At 43.5% G+C, this 17,088-nt stretch overlaps 1 protein-coding gene across 3 annotated transcripts; it reads right to left on the bottom strand.

Moving 5' to 3' along the window:
• LOC8063264 (G-type lectin S-receptor-like serine/threonine-protein kinase At1g67520) lies at positions 9,005-16,775 on the bottom strand. 3 transcript variants are annotated; one of them, XM_021446324.1, is made up of 8 exons: positions 16,422-16,775; positions 13,909-14,012; positions 13,573-13,834; positions 13,172-13,409; positions 13,033-13,064; positions 12,914-12,975; positions 12,591-12,815; positions 9,005-10,026 (listed from the first exon to the last, which is right to left on the bottom strand). In XM_021446324.1, exons 1-8 carry the CDS (start codon positions 16,498-16,500, stop codon positions 9,319-9,321), a joined length of 1,710 nt encoding a protein of 569 aa, XP_021301999.1. In that variant the 5' UTR covers positions 16,501-16,775; the 3' UTR covers positions 9,005-9,318. The 3 variants fall into 3 exon arrangements, with proteins under 3 accessions (XP_021301999.1, XP_021302001.1, XP_002442140.1); XM_021446326.1 differs by having other exon boundaries at positions 12,914-12,969; XM_002442095.2 differs by having other exon boundaries at positions 12,914-13,064; positions 16,422-16,773.

Raw genomic sequence — 17,088 nt, 5'->3', positions numbered from 1 at the left:
TGGCTAGAGCAAAAATAGCTGAGGCAAATTACAAAAACTATTTAGAAAAACTAAAACAGAAAACAGCTCCTCAAACTGAGGAAGCTGAGTCTGATCTCGCCATGGGGGTGATATCAAACATTAATAGGGAATCTGCCTCTACTTTCCTTAAGGGGAGGGAAGTCAGAGCTGATTCAGGGGCATATCTGGGTGATTTACCTGTTGAATCTCAATCATGAAATTCATGTTTTGGAATGTTAGAGGGCTAGGAACGTCTTATAGAAGATCTCTGGTCAGGAAACATATTATTTCTGATAATTTGGAGATTGTGGCTCTACAAGAAACTATCAAAAGGGATTTTGATGATGGGGATTTAAAGGATTTAGCAGGAGCTCATTCCATTTCCTGGCTTTGGACTCCTTCTAAAGGTCATTCAGGGGGGATGATTTTAGGGGTTAATTCTGAGAGCCTTGAGATTGAGGATTCAATCTATGAGAGCTTTTTCATGGGGGCTTTAGTCATAAATAGAACTTCAAATCATAGATTTTGGATCATTAATGTATATGGACCTGCAAATCATGAATTCTCAGTTAGCTTCATTCAGGAATTGGGTTGTTTTTGTTCTAATAATGATTTGCCAATTTTATTGGGAGGAGACTTCAATCTGATTAGGAATAACAGGGAGAGAAATCAGGGTGCTGGGGACCAAAGATTAATGGACCTCTTCAATGATTTCATTGGGAGTTTTCAGTTGAGAGAAATCTTTTGTTCTGGTAATCGTTTTACTTGGTCTAACAAACAAAAGAACCCAACATTAGTGAAGTTAGATAGGGTTCTCTCGACTACCAGCTGGAAAAATTTTTACCCAACTTGCTTTGCATGGACTAAGGCAAGAATAGGTTCAGATCATTGCCCTATTATTCTCAATACTGGGGAACAAGGGGAGACCAGACCTCGTTATTTTTATTTTGATGAACAATGGTTGCAGAGGGAGGGTTTCTCTAATATGGTTCGAGAAAGGTGGTGTGGGGGTATAAACCCCTATACCCTTACGGCCAGACTTGGGCCAGGAGGCTTGGCCCATTACGAGACAAATTCAAAGGCTTGATCCGAACGCTCGGAGTTTCGCGCAAGGAAACAAGATGTGGAGATCAAGCAGGATTCTAGTCGGTTAGAATAGGAATTGATATCGAACTATCTATGGCAATTGTAACCGACTAGGATTAGTTTCCAGATCTGTAACCCTGCCCTCCGGACTATATAAGGAGGGGCAAGGGACCCCCCCTAGGACACATTATTCTCTCAATCCAATACAATCAGACGCAGGACGTAGGTATTACGCCAACTCGGCGGCCGAACCTGGATAAAAAACTTGTCCGTGTCTTGCGTCACCATCGAGTTCGTAGTTTGCGCACCGTCTGCCGATAAATTACTACCGTGGGCATACCCCAAGGTAGACTGCCGACCAGCTTTCGTCGACAGTGGCGCGCCAGGTAGGGGGTGTGCGTACAACTTCTCCAGCGAACAAGATGGTCATAGTTCCAGCTTCCGCGGCCGTGCCTGAAGGCCTCACGTTCACCGTCGGCCAGATCACGTGGACGACGCGCGGCGGTGGTCTCACGACCACGGTTTCGGAAGGAACCCAGATCCAATCTGGGATGACGTCGGCTCCGACCACTCGGATGACGGCTCCGAGCGCCCGACCACCACTCCCACGCTACAAGGGGAAGAAGATCGACTGCTCGGATCTTCTCCAAGCACTTGATCGCGCTGATTCCAAGCTACTTGAAGCTTCCCAACTAGTAGATGGGATCTTGCGCCAGCCTGATCAAGCCGCTCTAACGGATTTTTTCAACTCCCACCGGCCAACTCGTGTCGTTACACACGAACGGCTGGGAACGTCTCTGACGATAACCTCAACTCCCTCAGGACAATCCGTAAAGCTCGAGGCTAACCCGGAGGAAGATTATCCTTGTGGTCTGAATAACTCGGCCTCTCTCTACTCACGGCACATCCAATCCCTTTTCAACAAGGCGGGTTGGCTGCCAAAATGGAACGGTCGACCAGCTCGTCACTACGTCAACATGGTGACGATCCGAGAACTACGGGACGGCCAGGCTTCCAGCACAAATTCGAGCACTGGTTCCGTCCCCACCGAGGTCATAAACTCCGAAGACGAGGACTACGACCTGGATTTGCCTTCACATCCTCCGGGCTTCTCTCATTTCCCGGTCTTCCCACCCCGGCGAGGAGATATTGTTTTCAATGTCAGCGCTGACGAGCCGGTCGTTGATAGAGAAACAGACGAGCAGAGGCAGCTCCGCGAGCAGCGTAACGCCGATCGCGCCCGACGACGCGCGGACGAGGAACGTCAAATCCCACCACATAATCTCAGCGATGCTTTCGACATGGTCGGGGATCAGCCAGTTTATAAAACGCCAAGCACCAATGTGGCTGTCGCCATGGCCAATTTAGATCGACTCCCTAATACTCCCGAGTGCCAGGGCGTCCGAACCAGCGTTCGAGCACATCTGATCGCCGCGATGGGACAGACAGCCACTCTGCTCAAAAGAGTCCAAGCCGTCTCCTATACGGAGGCCACCTCCGACCAGACTCACCGCAGCCGGACCTCACCGCAGCCCAGCAGGCACCACCGCAGCTGTTCCCCCGACAATCATCGAAAAGATTCACGGCGTGACGACGGCGGTCGAGATGCTGGCGGTCACCGCGAGCAGAATCGCAGGCGTGGTCAAGAAGTAAACCAATACAGGGATCTTCAATACAACATCCCTCCCAAAGACGCCCGGGACCGTATCGACAGGCGCGCCACGGAGAGAGCAGTTCACGAAAACTTGCGCCGTATTGAGTACGATGCAACGCACGGCCCCCCGGGCCTGAAGCAATTCTCTTCACACCTCCGCCAGGTTGTGTGGCCGCGAAATTTCAAGCTTGAGAAACTCAAAAAATACGACGGTAAGGAAAACCCAGAGAACTGGATCACTCTTTACGAGATCGCCGTCCGATCAGCAGCAGTAGATGAGCACGTCATGGCCAACTACTTTCCAGTAGTCCTCGACCAGGCTGGTCACCAGTGGCTCCTAGGCCTGCCCGAGGACTCTTTCGACTCCTAGGAAGAACTACGCCAAGCCTTCATCGACAACTTCATCGCCACCTGCGAGCAGCCTGGGAACAAGTACGACCTCGAAAGGATAAGGGATAGGAAAAACGAGCCTCTACGCGACTACATCCGACGATTCTCGGATATGCGCCTTAAGATCCCGAAGATTTCCCACGACGAGGCTATATCTGCTTTCATCAAGGGGCTGCGCTTCCACGAAGCACTGAGGAACAAGCTACTGCGCAAAAGGCCAACAACGATGATAGAGCTCCTCGCCACGGCCAAAAATTATGCCGACGCCGATGACGCAGAAAAACTCATCCGAGATGACACCAGAGGTCCCGACCAGCCTTCTCGGCGTGACGACAGTCGCGGCCGCTTCGACAACAGGAACCATCGCCGCCCCGACAACCGGGACCACAGAGAAGGCTGGGACAGGCGCCGCGACAATCGCGACAATTTCAGAGGCAAGCGAAAACTACTCCTTGGATAGGTGGCATGGTTGCCTCCAGTCCATGAGGAAATACCTAAGGGGTTGGAATTTACAGTTGATTGGGATTCAGAAGAGGGAAAAGGAGGCCATGATGCAATGAATTAAATATTTGGATCATATAGCTGAATTTAGGCTTTTGACTTCCCAGGAGTGGGAGGAAAGAATTGAAGTAGAAGATAATCTGGAGAGATCAAATAGATCTGAGCAAATCTACTGGAAACAGAGGGCAGGGAATAAGTGGTTGCTAGAAGGGGATGCTAACACACACTTCTTCCATCAATTTGCTAATGGTAGAAGGAGGAAAAATATGATCTCTTTCCTTGACTCTGAGGCTGGAGAGATTAGGGGTCAGAAGGAGATCACTGAACACATTGTGGATTTTTACAGAACTCTTTTTGGTCCCAGTGGAGATTATGATATTGATTTAAGAGGTACCTTTTGGCCTTTAGATATGAAACTTAGGGACTCAGAAAAGGAGGACCTCATCAAGTCGTTTGGGGAGGAAGAAGTCAAGGGAGTTGTGATGGAGATGAAGACCAATTCAGCTCCAGGGCCTAATGGGTTTAGTGTTACCTTTTTTCAAAGATTTTGGGACATGATTAAAAAATATATGCTTGACATGTTTTTTGACTTTTGGGAAGGTCGCCTTGACATAAAGAGATTGAATTTTGGAGTTATCACTCTTATTCCTAAAGTACAGGAAGCTAATAGTATTAAACAATATAGACCAATTTGTCTCCTGAATGTGGATTATAAATGCTTTACGAAAGTCTTGACTAATCGATTAAGTAGTGTGGCTCAGAGGGTGATTGGAGAGAACCAATCTGGTTTTGTTAGAGGGAGAAATATTTTGGAGGGTGTGGTGGTCCTACATGAAGTAATTCACGAGCTTTATACTTCAAAATAGAAAGGGCTAATTCTAAAAATTGATTTTGAAAAGGCTTATGATCGTGTTAGATGGGATTTTCTAGAAAAAGTTATGATTAGGAGAGATTGCCCTTCTCAGTGGGTTAATTGGGTGATGAGCACAGTGAGGGGTGGTCAGGTTTGTATCAATGTGAATGGAGAGAGAAGTGCATATTTTAAAACCTTTAGAGGTTTAAGACAGGGGGATCCTTTGTCTCCTTTGTTGTTCAATCTTGTTGCAGATGTCTTGGGGGTGTTTCTCAGAAAAGCTGTTGACAAGGGCCACTTGAAACGGGTTCTGAACCATCTCTTGCCAGGGGGATTTCACATATCCAGTATGGGGATGACACAGTTATAATGATTGATGGGTCTGATCAATCTATCAGAAATCTTAAACTGATCCTTTATTGCTTTGAGTGGCTTACGGGGCTTAAGATTAATTATCATAAGAGCGAAGTCTATGTCTTTGGGGTTCACCAAGAGGAGAAAGAACGTTTAGCTAACATGTTGAACTGTGTGTTGGGAGAGATGCCTATGAAATATCTAGGCATTCCTATAAGCCACAAGCATTTGAATATTAAAGCCTTTTCCTTCTTAGCCCAAAAGTTGATCAAGAGACTTGACCCTTGGAAGGGTAAACACCTGACTTCTGGGGGGAGACAAATCCTTACTAATTCTTGTCTTAGTAGTATTCCCTTGTATTGCATGGGGTTTTATTGGTTACAAGATGGGGTGCATAAAAACATGGATAGTATCAGGGCTAACTTTCTGTGGCAAGGGGCCGAAGACAAGTTCAGATATCACATGGCTAAATGGGATATGGTATCCAGACCAAAAGATTTGGGGGTTTGGGAATTATTAATACTAGATTGATGAATGATTGTTTGCTAGTTAAATGGATTTGGAAGATTCTGCAAGAGCCAGATGCTTTGTGGTTTAAACTCCTAAAAGCTAAATACATGGTAGGGGTTAACCTCTTTTCTTCCAAAAGCAAAGGGTGTTCCCAGTTTTGGCAAGGTTTGCATAAAATTAAGCATCAGTTTAAATGGGGGGCAACTTTTAGAGTGGGGAATGGTAGAAACTGTCTGTTCTGGCAAGATTGTTGGCTGAGGGAGGTTCCACTTAAGATTCAGTATGATGATCTTTACAGAATGGTGAGAGATCCTTACAGCACTGTTTCTGATTGTTGGGTAAATCAGGATTGGTTTATAGACTTCCATAGAGCTCTCTCTAGCGAGGAGTTTGAGAGATGGATAGGGCTTTATGATGAGTTGCAACATATTTCGATAAGTGACAGTCCTGACGCTGTGTTCTGGGCTCTAGATAAATCTAAATCTTTCACAACCAAATCCCTTTATAGATTCCTGTCCAACAGAGGCATGCCTAGTAGGGTAGCTGGCATAATCTGGAAGTGCAAAATCCCGTTAAAGATAAAATTTTTCCTTTGGCAACTTTTCAATAATAAATTGCAGGTTGGCCTTTCTTTGATCAAACGAGGTTGGAAAGGGGATGGTAAATGTTGTGTTTGTAATGTTTTTGAGAGTGTTAATCACCTCTTCTTTGAGTGTCCCTTGGCAAAAATGCTTTGGGCAATCTTAAGAGAGGCGTTTGACTTGGAGTCAGTGTCTAGATCTTTACACGAGCTGTTGGAAAGTTGGTTACATGGCAAGGGGCCTTTACCATCTCGGCTTATCATGTTTGTATTTGCCGGCTTTGCCTGGACACTTTGGGTGACTAGAAATAAGATGGCTATTGAAAAAGTATTCCCTAATATGCCATCTGATGCAGTGTATGGTGCTTTATCCTTGTTACAGAAGTGGATGATTCTGCTTAAGGAAGACGACAGAGGCAGGATGTCTCAAGTGAAGGACAAGGTGGTTTGTTGGATGCGAAGCTTCAAGACGAACGCGACGATGCCAACTGATGTTCATGAGATTTGAGTAGAGTGTCCAGATTGTTTTCGGTCTGCTCTTTGTTTCTTTTTGTGCTTTGTTTGTCACTGGCTACCCCAGTATGTACCCAAACTGTGTGCTTTCTTAAAAGCAGAGGTTTCCCCTCTTTTTTTAAAAAAAAAAAGAAGATCTTTGTCGGCATCACAGCCTGCCGCCTCAACTGCTTCTCGGTCCCAGGAAGCTCCTACTCGCGTACCCGCGTCCACGGCCTCTCGACAACACACTGCTTTTTACGTGTTAACAGGCCATGTTGTTGGGCCGACACAGGAGGTAGAGCGCCTAAGCTCAGCTGCTCCGTTGGATGGCACGAGCCGGATGAAGCTGACTGCCGGGAGCAGTCGTGGACAGCAAGTCAGCAACTGCAGAGGATCTCATTCCGGCCTCGTAGCCTACGTGTCGCGACTCTTGTACTCGGCCGCGCGGCCACGAACGTTAACGAGAGGGAACGGAAGGGGGTACTTGAAGCGATGGGAGACGGCGCTTGCATAAATTGCCAACATTTGATACGAGGAGGCTGTGTTCTGTACGACAAGCGCGGGCACCTGGGAAGAGGCCCGTACATTAGACAGACTTGGACTTTTGGATTTTTTTTGAAGGCCGTGTTTAGTTTGTAAACTGAAAAATTTCGCGACACTGTAATACTTTTGTTTGTTTGTGGCAATTATCGTCTAACCATGGACTAACTAGGCTCAAAAGATTCGTCTCGTCAATTCCGACCAAACCGTATAATTAGTTTTTATTTTCGTCTATATTTAATACTCCATGCATGTGTGTAAAGATTCGATGTGACAGAGAATCTTGAAAATTTTTGCGTTTTGGGTGGAAGTAAACAAGGCCAAGACGACCTTAGTAAAGGAATAGAGGAAGTACATCTAGATTTAGGCCTTGTTTAGTTTACCCAAAAAAACCAAACTTTTCAAGATTCTTTGTCACATCCAATCTTGCGGTACATGCATGGAGCATTAAATATATATAAAAATAAAGACTAATTACACAGTTTGTCTGTAAATCGCGAGACGAATCTTTTAAGCCTAGTTACTCCATGATTGGACAATGTTTGTCAAATAAAAACGAATGTGCTAAAATTTTGGAACTAAACAGGGCCTAATATGTTGGGCACGTTTGATATGGGCCAAAATTCCCTAGCAGGCTCTAGAGCTACTCCATACCGTAAAAGTCGACGTTTTGGACTCCTAAACCAATTTCACTAAACTTGACGTCCTGCTCTGTTAGCCGCTCGCATGGACGGGACTGCCCCCGGCGCTAGCGCTCACGTCTCTTCAACTGCCCGCATGCACGCAACTGGCCGCCTGTTCGACTGGGCCGCTGAACCGCACCGCATGCTGCATTCGCGTGCTGAAATTACTCCTGCATGCAACCTTGGTCCCCACACCTGCATGCAGTCTCAGCTCTTCCTGCTTGCAACTACCCGCTGAAATTACTCCTGCATGCAGTCTCAGCTCTCGCGTGCATGCGCCAGGCAGCGAAAAAAACATGGGCAAGCCAAAAAAACGCGACAACACATGCTGCCGCCCTTAGGGCAATGCAAAATTGACAGGGCCATGCAAAATCGTGAGTGAAGGGAAAAATTTAGGGGCCAGAGGAATCAAACCCCGCCCACTTGCCTCGAACTACTCAAGACAGACCAACCAAGCTACGAATGTTTCCTAATTATAGGATACCCGCGGCGTTATTTAATAAGGGCAAAGTTGGAAGATTACCCCCTAATTAATCACTTCTTGGTTAGCACAATTCCTGTCTAAACGTCAGCTTCTATGGTATGGAGGGCGTACAAGAGATAGTGTTTGATACATTTGGCCCATCTTCCGGCTTGGCTCGCAAAATACCTTATCTCTCCGGTCTCCACAGAAACGCTCCTCTCCTTTGTTTTTTCCAGAGCCAGGCTGAGCTCGAACTCGCGGCCATTTTTGGACAGACACAAGTAGTAGTGGTTTCTATTAGATCTGTATGACGGACCTTACACAGTGGCGGAGCTCTGTGATGGCAAGGTATGGCGCTCGCCATACCTTGAATTCTGAAAAATTTTAAACTCCGTATACTATATACTATTTATAGATATCTAGGAAGAAGTCTCAGGCAGCGATGAGAGAAAGAAACACAATAGAACGTGAATATGACGATGTTTTGTTGGTGTTGGGCTACTCCACAACGTATAGGTCACGGCCAGTGGTCACGTATATACGTATATGGGCCTTATGCTTTGGCCTATTGGCCGTTGGAAGCCTCAGATCGAAATCGAATCGACGATTCAACTTGCTTGCCGCAAAACCGTCATCCGCAGTCTGCTCGAGTGCTTGACAGTTCCTATCTCCGCGCGCTGCGCCGCCACTCGATCAGATCAGGCTCAGGCGATCATCGTGACTGCGTTTGCACGAGCGCAAGGAACTCCACCTCTGGCCTCTGCTACTTAGGCTTGTTTAGTTCCCACCAGAAACCAAAAACTTTTCAAGATTCCTTATCACATCGAATCTTACGGCACATGCATGGAGCATTAAATATAAATAAAAACAAAAACTAATTACACAGTTTGTCTGTAAATCACGAGACAAATTTTTTAAGCTTAGTTACTCCATGATTGGACAATGTTTGTCAAATAAAAACAAAAATACTACAGTAACGAAATCCAAAAAGTTTTCACAACTAAACAAGGCCTTCGTCTTAACGATGGATCCGAAAGGAAAAACCAATTGATGTTCATCCACAATTGGTTAGTCTACTGACTATCCTTGTATCTTTTTATTTATTCAAAATAGTTTTACTTATATAGTAGATGACAATTATAAATACATATATATGTGTATAAACCAATGAGAAATTTTTTATATCTATGTTATCGATTTCGCCACACCTTAATTTTGTTTTGTCCTCAACCAAACACGCCCTAACTTCATTTCAGCATCAATACGTCGCTTCCCATCCTCAATAAGTAATCTGGACTTCTTCTGAATCTCCACATTTTTATGTCCGCGCAGACGATTAACACTTTTCCCAATGCTACACCTCTGCAATGCACTCAAATTGATAGGCAATCTAGCGAGTGCACGAAGCATGGCCAAAAAAAATTCCCCTGGCCCAATAGGCTTATCTGCTTCTTTTGGACTGCTACCATCGTCAGACCTCCATTTGTGAGCCTCTTGAAGCCAACTATCCAACACCAGAAGGCCCTTTGATTCCATAAATACGTGAAGGATATCAGGTTTTTCTGTGGCTGCAATAACATCAGCAAGTATAACCCGACCAGAAAGGTCTATTCTTTGCTCAGTTTGATCAAGTTTCATAAGATGTAATAGCTCCTCCACTGCTTCTACATTTGCAAGTCCACCTTTCTTTATCTTTGCTATTTTAGACTCCATATCGTCCAACTTAAAGCTTCCAGGCTCACTGTCATAGATGTTATGCAGACTATCTCGATGCAACTTAGCTGGATCAATTCCTCGCTCATCTCTCTCTCTCTTCTTTCCTTTAGAAGAACCAAAATTTTGTGTACCATTCAATCTGTCTTCAGCCTTGTTGTATAGAGGCCCATTCACTTCTTCCGGACGTTCATTAGTATAATCCTGGTCAGCAAGCCCCCATAAACACTTGTCAATATCAAAAACATGCCAACAAAAAAATGAAGAAATTCCAGCTTGCAGCTCGAATACATGAAATAGCACTACAGCACAAACAGTGCTATTGCACCTAAAATTCATCCCGTTGATTAATCTCACAAATGGAATCAAATTTGTACTTCAAAAATCTGACAATGATATATAACATAACCCCATCTATAGTTGTATATAATCTGAAGAAATGTTGTAACCTTTAAGTAAGATCTATTTGTACGGCACTTGTTTACAGCCTCCAGGAAATTGAGAGATTCGGGGTGTTGTCTATTTCCAAAAAGGGAAGTACCACTTTACCATGAGACAAGCATGATGGATTTTTTTTCTCGAATATGCAAGAGCATTGCATATCTTTGTATTAAGGTAGAAACAAAAAGGGAATCACTGCCGGTTCAAACCCCCCATCACTGCTGAAATTTGAAATGGTAATACCAAAGCGGTGGTTCTAAAACTGGCAGTGATGAGGTTCCAAAAAAAACCAAAAAGGGGATGAAAAAGGACTGAAAAAAGCAATTTTTTTAATATAAGGAGAGACCCCATTGGATAGCCACGCGCCCGCGTCGTCGCAAGTCACCTCAGGCTTCACGTGTTTAGCCCCTAACCACTCCACCTATAAGACACTTGTGGGATATTCATCTTCCCCATTTTATGTTCATCTGGTTTTGAAATAAGTATTTGGGGCCCTAAACGAATTCAAATGAAAAAGTTGTCAACAACAAAGTTCTATAACTTGTTGAGCCCACAACTTTGGTTTTGGGTCGTTTCTCCAATTGAGGTCATATAAAGAATTTAAATTTCAAATGTGAGAAAATTCAGCTATAACTTTCCTTGGATAGATGATTTCAAATGAAAAAGTTATCACCTACAAAAGTTGTCCATCTGAGATCCTTAACTACCACTACACACTCACCTATGACTACTGGTATTACCTTCTTGTGAATCAAATATTTCAGTATCAAAATGAATTCAAATAAAGAAGTTGTGAACTACTAAGCTGCATAACTTTTCGCGATCTAGAACTTTTGTTTTGGTTATTTCTCCATCCAAAATCCTTTCCTACCACTACACACTCACTTGTGACTATACAGCATATGGACTCGTTTGGTGGTATTAACAATATAAAATCTTGTGATGCATATTTGAACATCCAAATGGTCTTAAAACAAAAGGTTTGAACTACAAAGTTGTAGATCTCGTTAGGTACTACAACTTTGGTCTAAAGTTCGTCTTTATCTGACATCATATGAGAAAGCTATAAAGTTTTTTGTGCAGTTTATCACTACCGGTTGAAGCCACGAACCGGCAGTGATGACCCAATATTACTGCCAGTTCATGGCTAAAATCGGCAGTGATGAACCGAATATCACTGCCGGTTGGTCCTACCAATGCCGATTTTAGCCACAAACTAGCAGTGATGGGCCGACATTGATAGTCAATAGTCAATTCTGTAGTAGTGGTACACTATGGGTCTGGCAATCCAGCACTAGAACAGCCAGCATTTACCGTGGCGAACCACGACACATCTAAGCACACCAGGCTTAATTACTTAGGCACTAAACAACCTACACCATACGCTCCAGCCTGGACCCATTGATCCGCTTCAAATTTGATCAGCTACAGCAAGGCCGGAATCATCATGCTTGACTCCCGGAAGAGACAAAAATGATGGATAAGATCAATTTCTATGGTAATAAACTTGGAAAATCTAATAAAACTATAGTACTATAAAAGTCTAATTGGAGATAAATCAACAGGTTACGTTAAAAAAAAGATAAACCAAAAGGGAAAATTGCACAAAATCCCCCACTTGCAATTTTTTATGAATCAACACCTACAACTTGTATGTTTTTTATACTCCCTCTAGTCATTTGAATGCTTATTGCTAGTGTGATTTTGTGAGATATGAATCTTGCATAGCCTTCAATGTCGTTCCGAGCGGTCTAACATTGCTTAGGTGCAATATAATCGGCGATGAATTGAACAAGTGTTGCAATTCTCTTCTATTTTTCTCCACCTCACTAGCAGCATTGTCATTGCATTTGTTTTCAGTTCATCATCATAAATTGAAGTTGCAACAATTCATGTTGATTAAAGGATATTGAGCCAGGGTTCTGGACATCTGGAGCCATATTGGAGGCCTGACGAAGCCACGACAAACAATCGACAATACTGGGGGTCTATGAAAATGGTCCTTTTCTTCCCATGTACCATTTTTTTGTATACCTTAGACTTATTTGTCATAACTGTCAACATAATTACCTTTTCCATTCATTTTTTTAAGAATGATTTCACAAAAACAAAAAGAAAAAGAAAATCAAAAATCTTCAAGAATGTTCATCATGACCTTATGTTTGCCCTCTGTGTCAAAGTTTCAAATCTACGTCAAGGCATGGCCTCTTTGGAATGCTGATTCAGAAAACATATGAATAGGAAAACACAGAATTTCAATATGAATGCAGTGCAAAACAAACGAAGTGTCATTGGCCTTCTCACGCCTAATTCGCTGATGAGCTTACCTCTTTTCCATTGCTGCATTCTGCACCTTCTGATTTGTGAAGCATGTTCAAAACTTCAAGTGTTGTTGGCCTTTTCGCCCGATTAAGTTTCACACAGGCTAGACCAATCTGAATGCATCTTCTTATTCGTTGGTAATCAATTTCTCGGCAAAAAGATGGGAAAATAGAAAAGGCAGTTGTATATCCCGGTGTTTTTTCCAGCCTATTTCTCCAATTCTTGAGCACCTGTGAGAACAGTAGCACTATTATGCAACTGATAAAATGTAACAGCATCTATTTGACAAAACAGCTCCGCCTTGAAAGTAGAAACATATTTTTCTTACCAGCTCAATAAATTCCTGGGATGATGTGTCAGTCTCATCTGGGTAGTCCTTGTGCCCTGTCACTATCTCTATGATTATTACACCCAAACTGAATATGTCTAACTTTTTTGTGATTATACCTCTATTTAAGTACTCTGGCGCCATGTAACCCCTGTATCACAAGCATGAGCGTAACAACTTTGAAGACCTGAGAGAGCAGTTAAGAAAAAAAGTGTTTTGGTGATTTACCAAAGAAGGATCAAGTGGCGTTTAACTTACAATGTTCCATCACGACTTGCAGTGCAAGTTCGAGTTTGCTCTTCACCGAAAAGCCTCGACAAACCAAAGTCAGCAATTTTTGGCACCATATTGTCATCAAGCAATATGTTCTTAGGTTTTAGGTCCATGTGAATAATAGGGGTGCTAGCTTGCCACTTCTCATGAAGATAATGCAAACCATTGCAAATACCCTCAATAATTTTGTAGCGTGAGTCCCAATCAAGTCCAGAAGATTCGTCTGTGTTTGCAATAGGACATCCGAAAAATGATGTATAAATACAACGTAGTTGTTCTTATAATATGTGAATAGTAACTATTCTCTTACCACACAAATAACAATTTGAAGTTCAAACTTCAAAGAAAGAAAAAGGAAAAGATAAGCTTATATTGAATTGCCATACCTGAAAGATGCTCATGAAGGCTTCCCTTAGGCTGGTATTCCAAGCAAAGCAACCTTTCAGACTTCTCAGCATAAACGTATTTCCCCTGATGCAGTACTAGTATTTCCTCTGTGTGAGAACAGTAGCCTACAAGTTGCACTATATTTGGGTGGCTAAGTCTCATAAGATGCCAGGCTTCATTGTCAAATTGCCTGTCCTTGATTCCTGGCATTGTCGATGTAAGCTTCTTCACAGCAATTATATCCCCATTCGGTAGCAGTCCCTGTTTAAACTCTCTTATTGACATAAACAGGAGCAGATAATTGAGAGGATGAAAAATATATGATTTAATCTTACCTTATAGACCTTACCAAAACCACCTTCACCAAGTAGTCTCTCTTCAGAGAAATTGTTTGTAATATTTTGCAAATCTTCTAGCTCATACACCTTACCAAAACCACCTTCACCAAGTAGTCTCTCATAAGATAAATTGTTGCAGAATTTCCTCAAATCAACTAGAGGTAGATTGTGTGGTTCTAAAGATCAACCCTATAGCAGGAACCGATGTACATGGTTGATGTGCTTGATTGCCTGCGCCTTGCGGGCTTGTGTTGGCAAGAGCTTGGTGTATTAGAAGTGATCTCGGCTAACTGTTGCTCATGACTATAACGCAGCGGTTGACCAAGAAAATGCCCATGATAGGTGGTACAAATCAACCTTGAATTGGTCCCAACTCCCCAGTCATCCTAATCTAAAGGGCCCCAACAATCAATGGACCCATTTGTGATCAGTTCAACCCTAGCAAACTCATCTAACCCTAATGTTAAAGAGCGAAGTGTTTCTTTCTTTGTCGCTTGATCGCTTCTACAAACTTCCTTACATGATTTTATTTCTCCTTGACACTAGTGATCAGTTCAACCCTAGCAAATTCATTTATCCCTAATGTTAAAGGGCGAAGAGTTTCTTCGTTTGTCGCTTCTACAAACTTCCTTACATGCTTTTATTTCTCCTTGACATTAGCTTTTGCAGATCAAATTTCGGTTAACGCAAAGCAGTACCGGAAAAATATACACTCCATTTATGCATTGTCGTATTCGCTTGTACTTTAGACTCTGGCTCTAAACCATATCAGTATCGAGCACGTAGAAATATTTTGAGATTTGTGACGTCCAAATATCTCCATCTCTACCTATATATATAATAATAAAGTATGGAAGATTTGTTTTACATCCGTTGATTTTAGAAGAGTATATGGCATGTGTCCACTCCCACTATGAATCATGTCCGAGTTTGTTTACGATTCCTAATACTATTAGAATCCTATCCTCACTGGGACTAGGGATGGGCACTTGGTCAAGACCGACAATTCAGTTTGGTCTCTTCAATTAATAAAAAGTTTGGCCTTTGCAAATCGAGAACCGACATTAGCTTGGGAGATTCAGTGTACCGAGGGTTCAGCCTTTTAAAAAAAACGAATCAGGCAGAAGAGCTGCCAATTATATTAAAAAGAAGATAAGCCCAAAGTGGGCACAACGATACAACAACGACCAACTAGAGTGTAGGTGTTTCAAGGGTGTCATTACATATTGCCATCTAGCGTACCAACGAATGGTCGAGAGCTAAGATGAGAGAAATGTGAGCGAGGGGATGTCAACTTAAGACCTCTTTGGTTGGGCTTTTCAACCTGATTTGGGTTTTAAAAAGCAAAAAGTCAACCAAAGTGGTTGGCTTCCACCCAAAGCCACAGCCAAAAGCAGGAGCAGCTTTTGGCTAGTACAAATTTCATAGCACCGTCACCCCTGCTTTCACATGCTGTGGCTTCCAAGTTTTCCCCAAAAATACCCACCAACCAATGGTTATGTACATACGGTTCGTTTTCTTTTCGATTCCTTCCCCTATCCGCATGAGAAATAGCGCTCGTGCTTCTCTTCCATGGCCGCCACATCCCGTGCCTGCCCCAATCCCATGCGTGCCATGGGCGAGGGCCGCCACACGTGAGCTGTGCCGTGGGCGAGCGTCGCCCCACGCAAGCTCGGCCGCAGGCTGCATGGTTCTGCTCATTCACAGCTTGGCTAGTGGGAGGAAGAACAGGGTTGACGAGCAGGGTTCGCTCATCAGAGAGAGAGGGAGAGAGTAGAGTGGGAAGGACTGTGAATGACATGTGGGGTCCGCTCGACACTTTTTCCAAAAGCCGCAACTGCTCAACCAAACGGCTTTTGGTTTTCTCACAGCCCACTCCTCACATCAGCTTTTCCACAGCTCACAACTACTTTTTCCGAAGCCAAAGTTAAACCAAATGAAACCTAAGAGCAAATAATGACTCATTGCAACACATAAGTACATTTGCTAGTCCAATCTAAATGGAGCGCGGCAATGACATGAAGACCTAAGCCCTCAGCAGCTAGGTTAGCACTTCAATTGGTTAGACTAATTTGCTCAACACGTGTGTGTGTGTGTGTGCATGATGTATATATAGGTTAGTCAATTATATGTTGTTATAGTCTGCAATGTTTTTCTAAAATTTGGTACCTAAAGCAAAATAGTCTATCAGGAACCCAAAAGATCCCGATTGCTTGTTCTGAGATACGGAATAGGATTGATGTTAATCGTGTTTCTTTAATATCGAATTATGTTAACTGGCTATTAATGGTAGTGACCTCTAATCAGTCGTTATATGTATCTTCAATTTTCACGTTTATTATGTCACTGTTGCTCTCCGTTAGCGTGTACAAGGAGAGTCCTTGCGGGAAAATCATGAACCTTAAGCCAAAACCGGCACATTTTGCCCAAAATCAACCCCCACCACCCCCCCCCCCCCCCCCTCTCCCCTGCGCCAATTCCAGAAATCCTAAAGAGGTTGTTCTACTCACCGTGACAAGTGGATCCGCTGTGAAGTTGCCCGCCGGTGGGTGTCACCCCGTGGGTCACACCGTCGCATCGGCCCGCCATGACCGCCACCTTTCCTCAGCAGTTCTGTCTACAAAGCTTTTCGGTGATGCACACAATCAGCCCGTGCGTGCGTGCGTACCGACGGCCGGTAGCGCTGCTCCCTGCCGCCGTCGCCTCATGCCCTCATCGCCGCCGCTGACTGCACGGCCATATCTGAAGGTCCGTCGTTGGAGACAAAGGGGAAGGGGGGAGTGGGTAAATGATGAGTCAGATCCGTGCTTTGGGGGGAGAAAATTAATCCTTTCATATCGCGGTCCCTGCCTTTTGGGACGAGAAATTTCATGTTTGCTACTGTACTTTCTTATTTGATATTGAAAATCGAAATCTTCTCTACTTGTGGTCGGTTTACTTGTCTTTTTAAGGTGTTAAGTAGATGGTAAAATGACTATTTTGATCTTGTTTAATTTTCTCTCAGTTCTTTCTCTGCTCTACAACGTTCCTTTTGCTGCTTGTTTTTTTTCCCATCTTTTGCTCTTCAAATTTTTTTGGCTTGTTCTTTCTTCATTTTTGGGCATTGTTTTTTCCTGTTTTTTTTTCATTGTGTAGATATAAATTTATACACACAATTTTTGTATATAATATTTTGAT

This window comes from Sorghum bicolor, chromosome 8 (genome assembly GCF_000003195.3).
Source record: "Sorghum bicolor cultivar BTx623 chromosome 8, Sorghum_bicolor_NCBIv3, whole genome shotgun sequence".
Classification (NCBI taxonomy): domain Eukaryota; kingdom Viridiplantae; phylum Streptophyta; class Magnoliopsida; order Poales; family Poaceae; genus Sorghum; species Sorghum bicolor.
The sequence above is the reverse complement of the archived record's forward strand: the minus strand, read 5'-3'. Positions and strand labels throughout refer to the sequence as shown.

Excerpts from the sequence above, each read along its gene's own strand:
- LOC8063264 (XM_002442095.2), bottom strand. The coding sequence starts at position 16,500 with ATGGCGGGCCGATGCGACGGTGTGACCCACGGGGTGACACCCACCGGC. Across the intron at positions 13,065-13,171 it reads GCAAGTCGTGATGGAACATT|GGGTTACATGGCGCCAGAGT; the intron begins GTAAGTTAAACG and ends CTTGTGATACAG. Across the intron at positions 10,027-12,590 it reads AATGCAGCAATGGAAAAGAG|GATTATACTAATGAACGTCC; the intron begins GTAAGCTCATCA and ends CTTGCTGACCAG.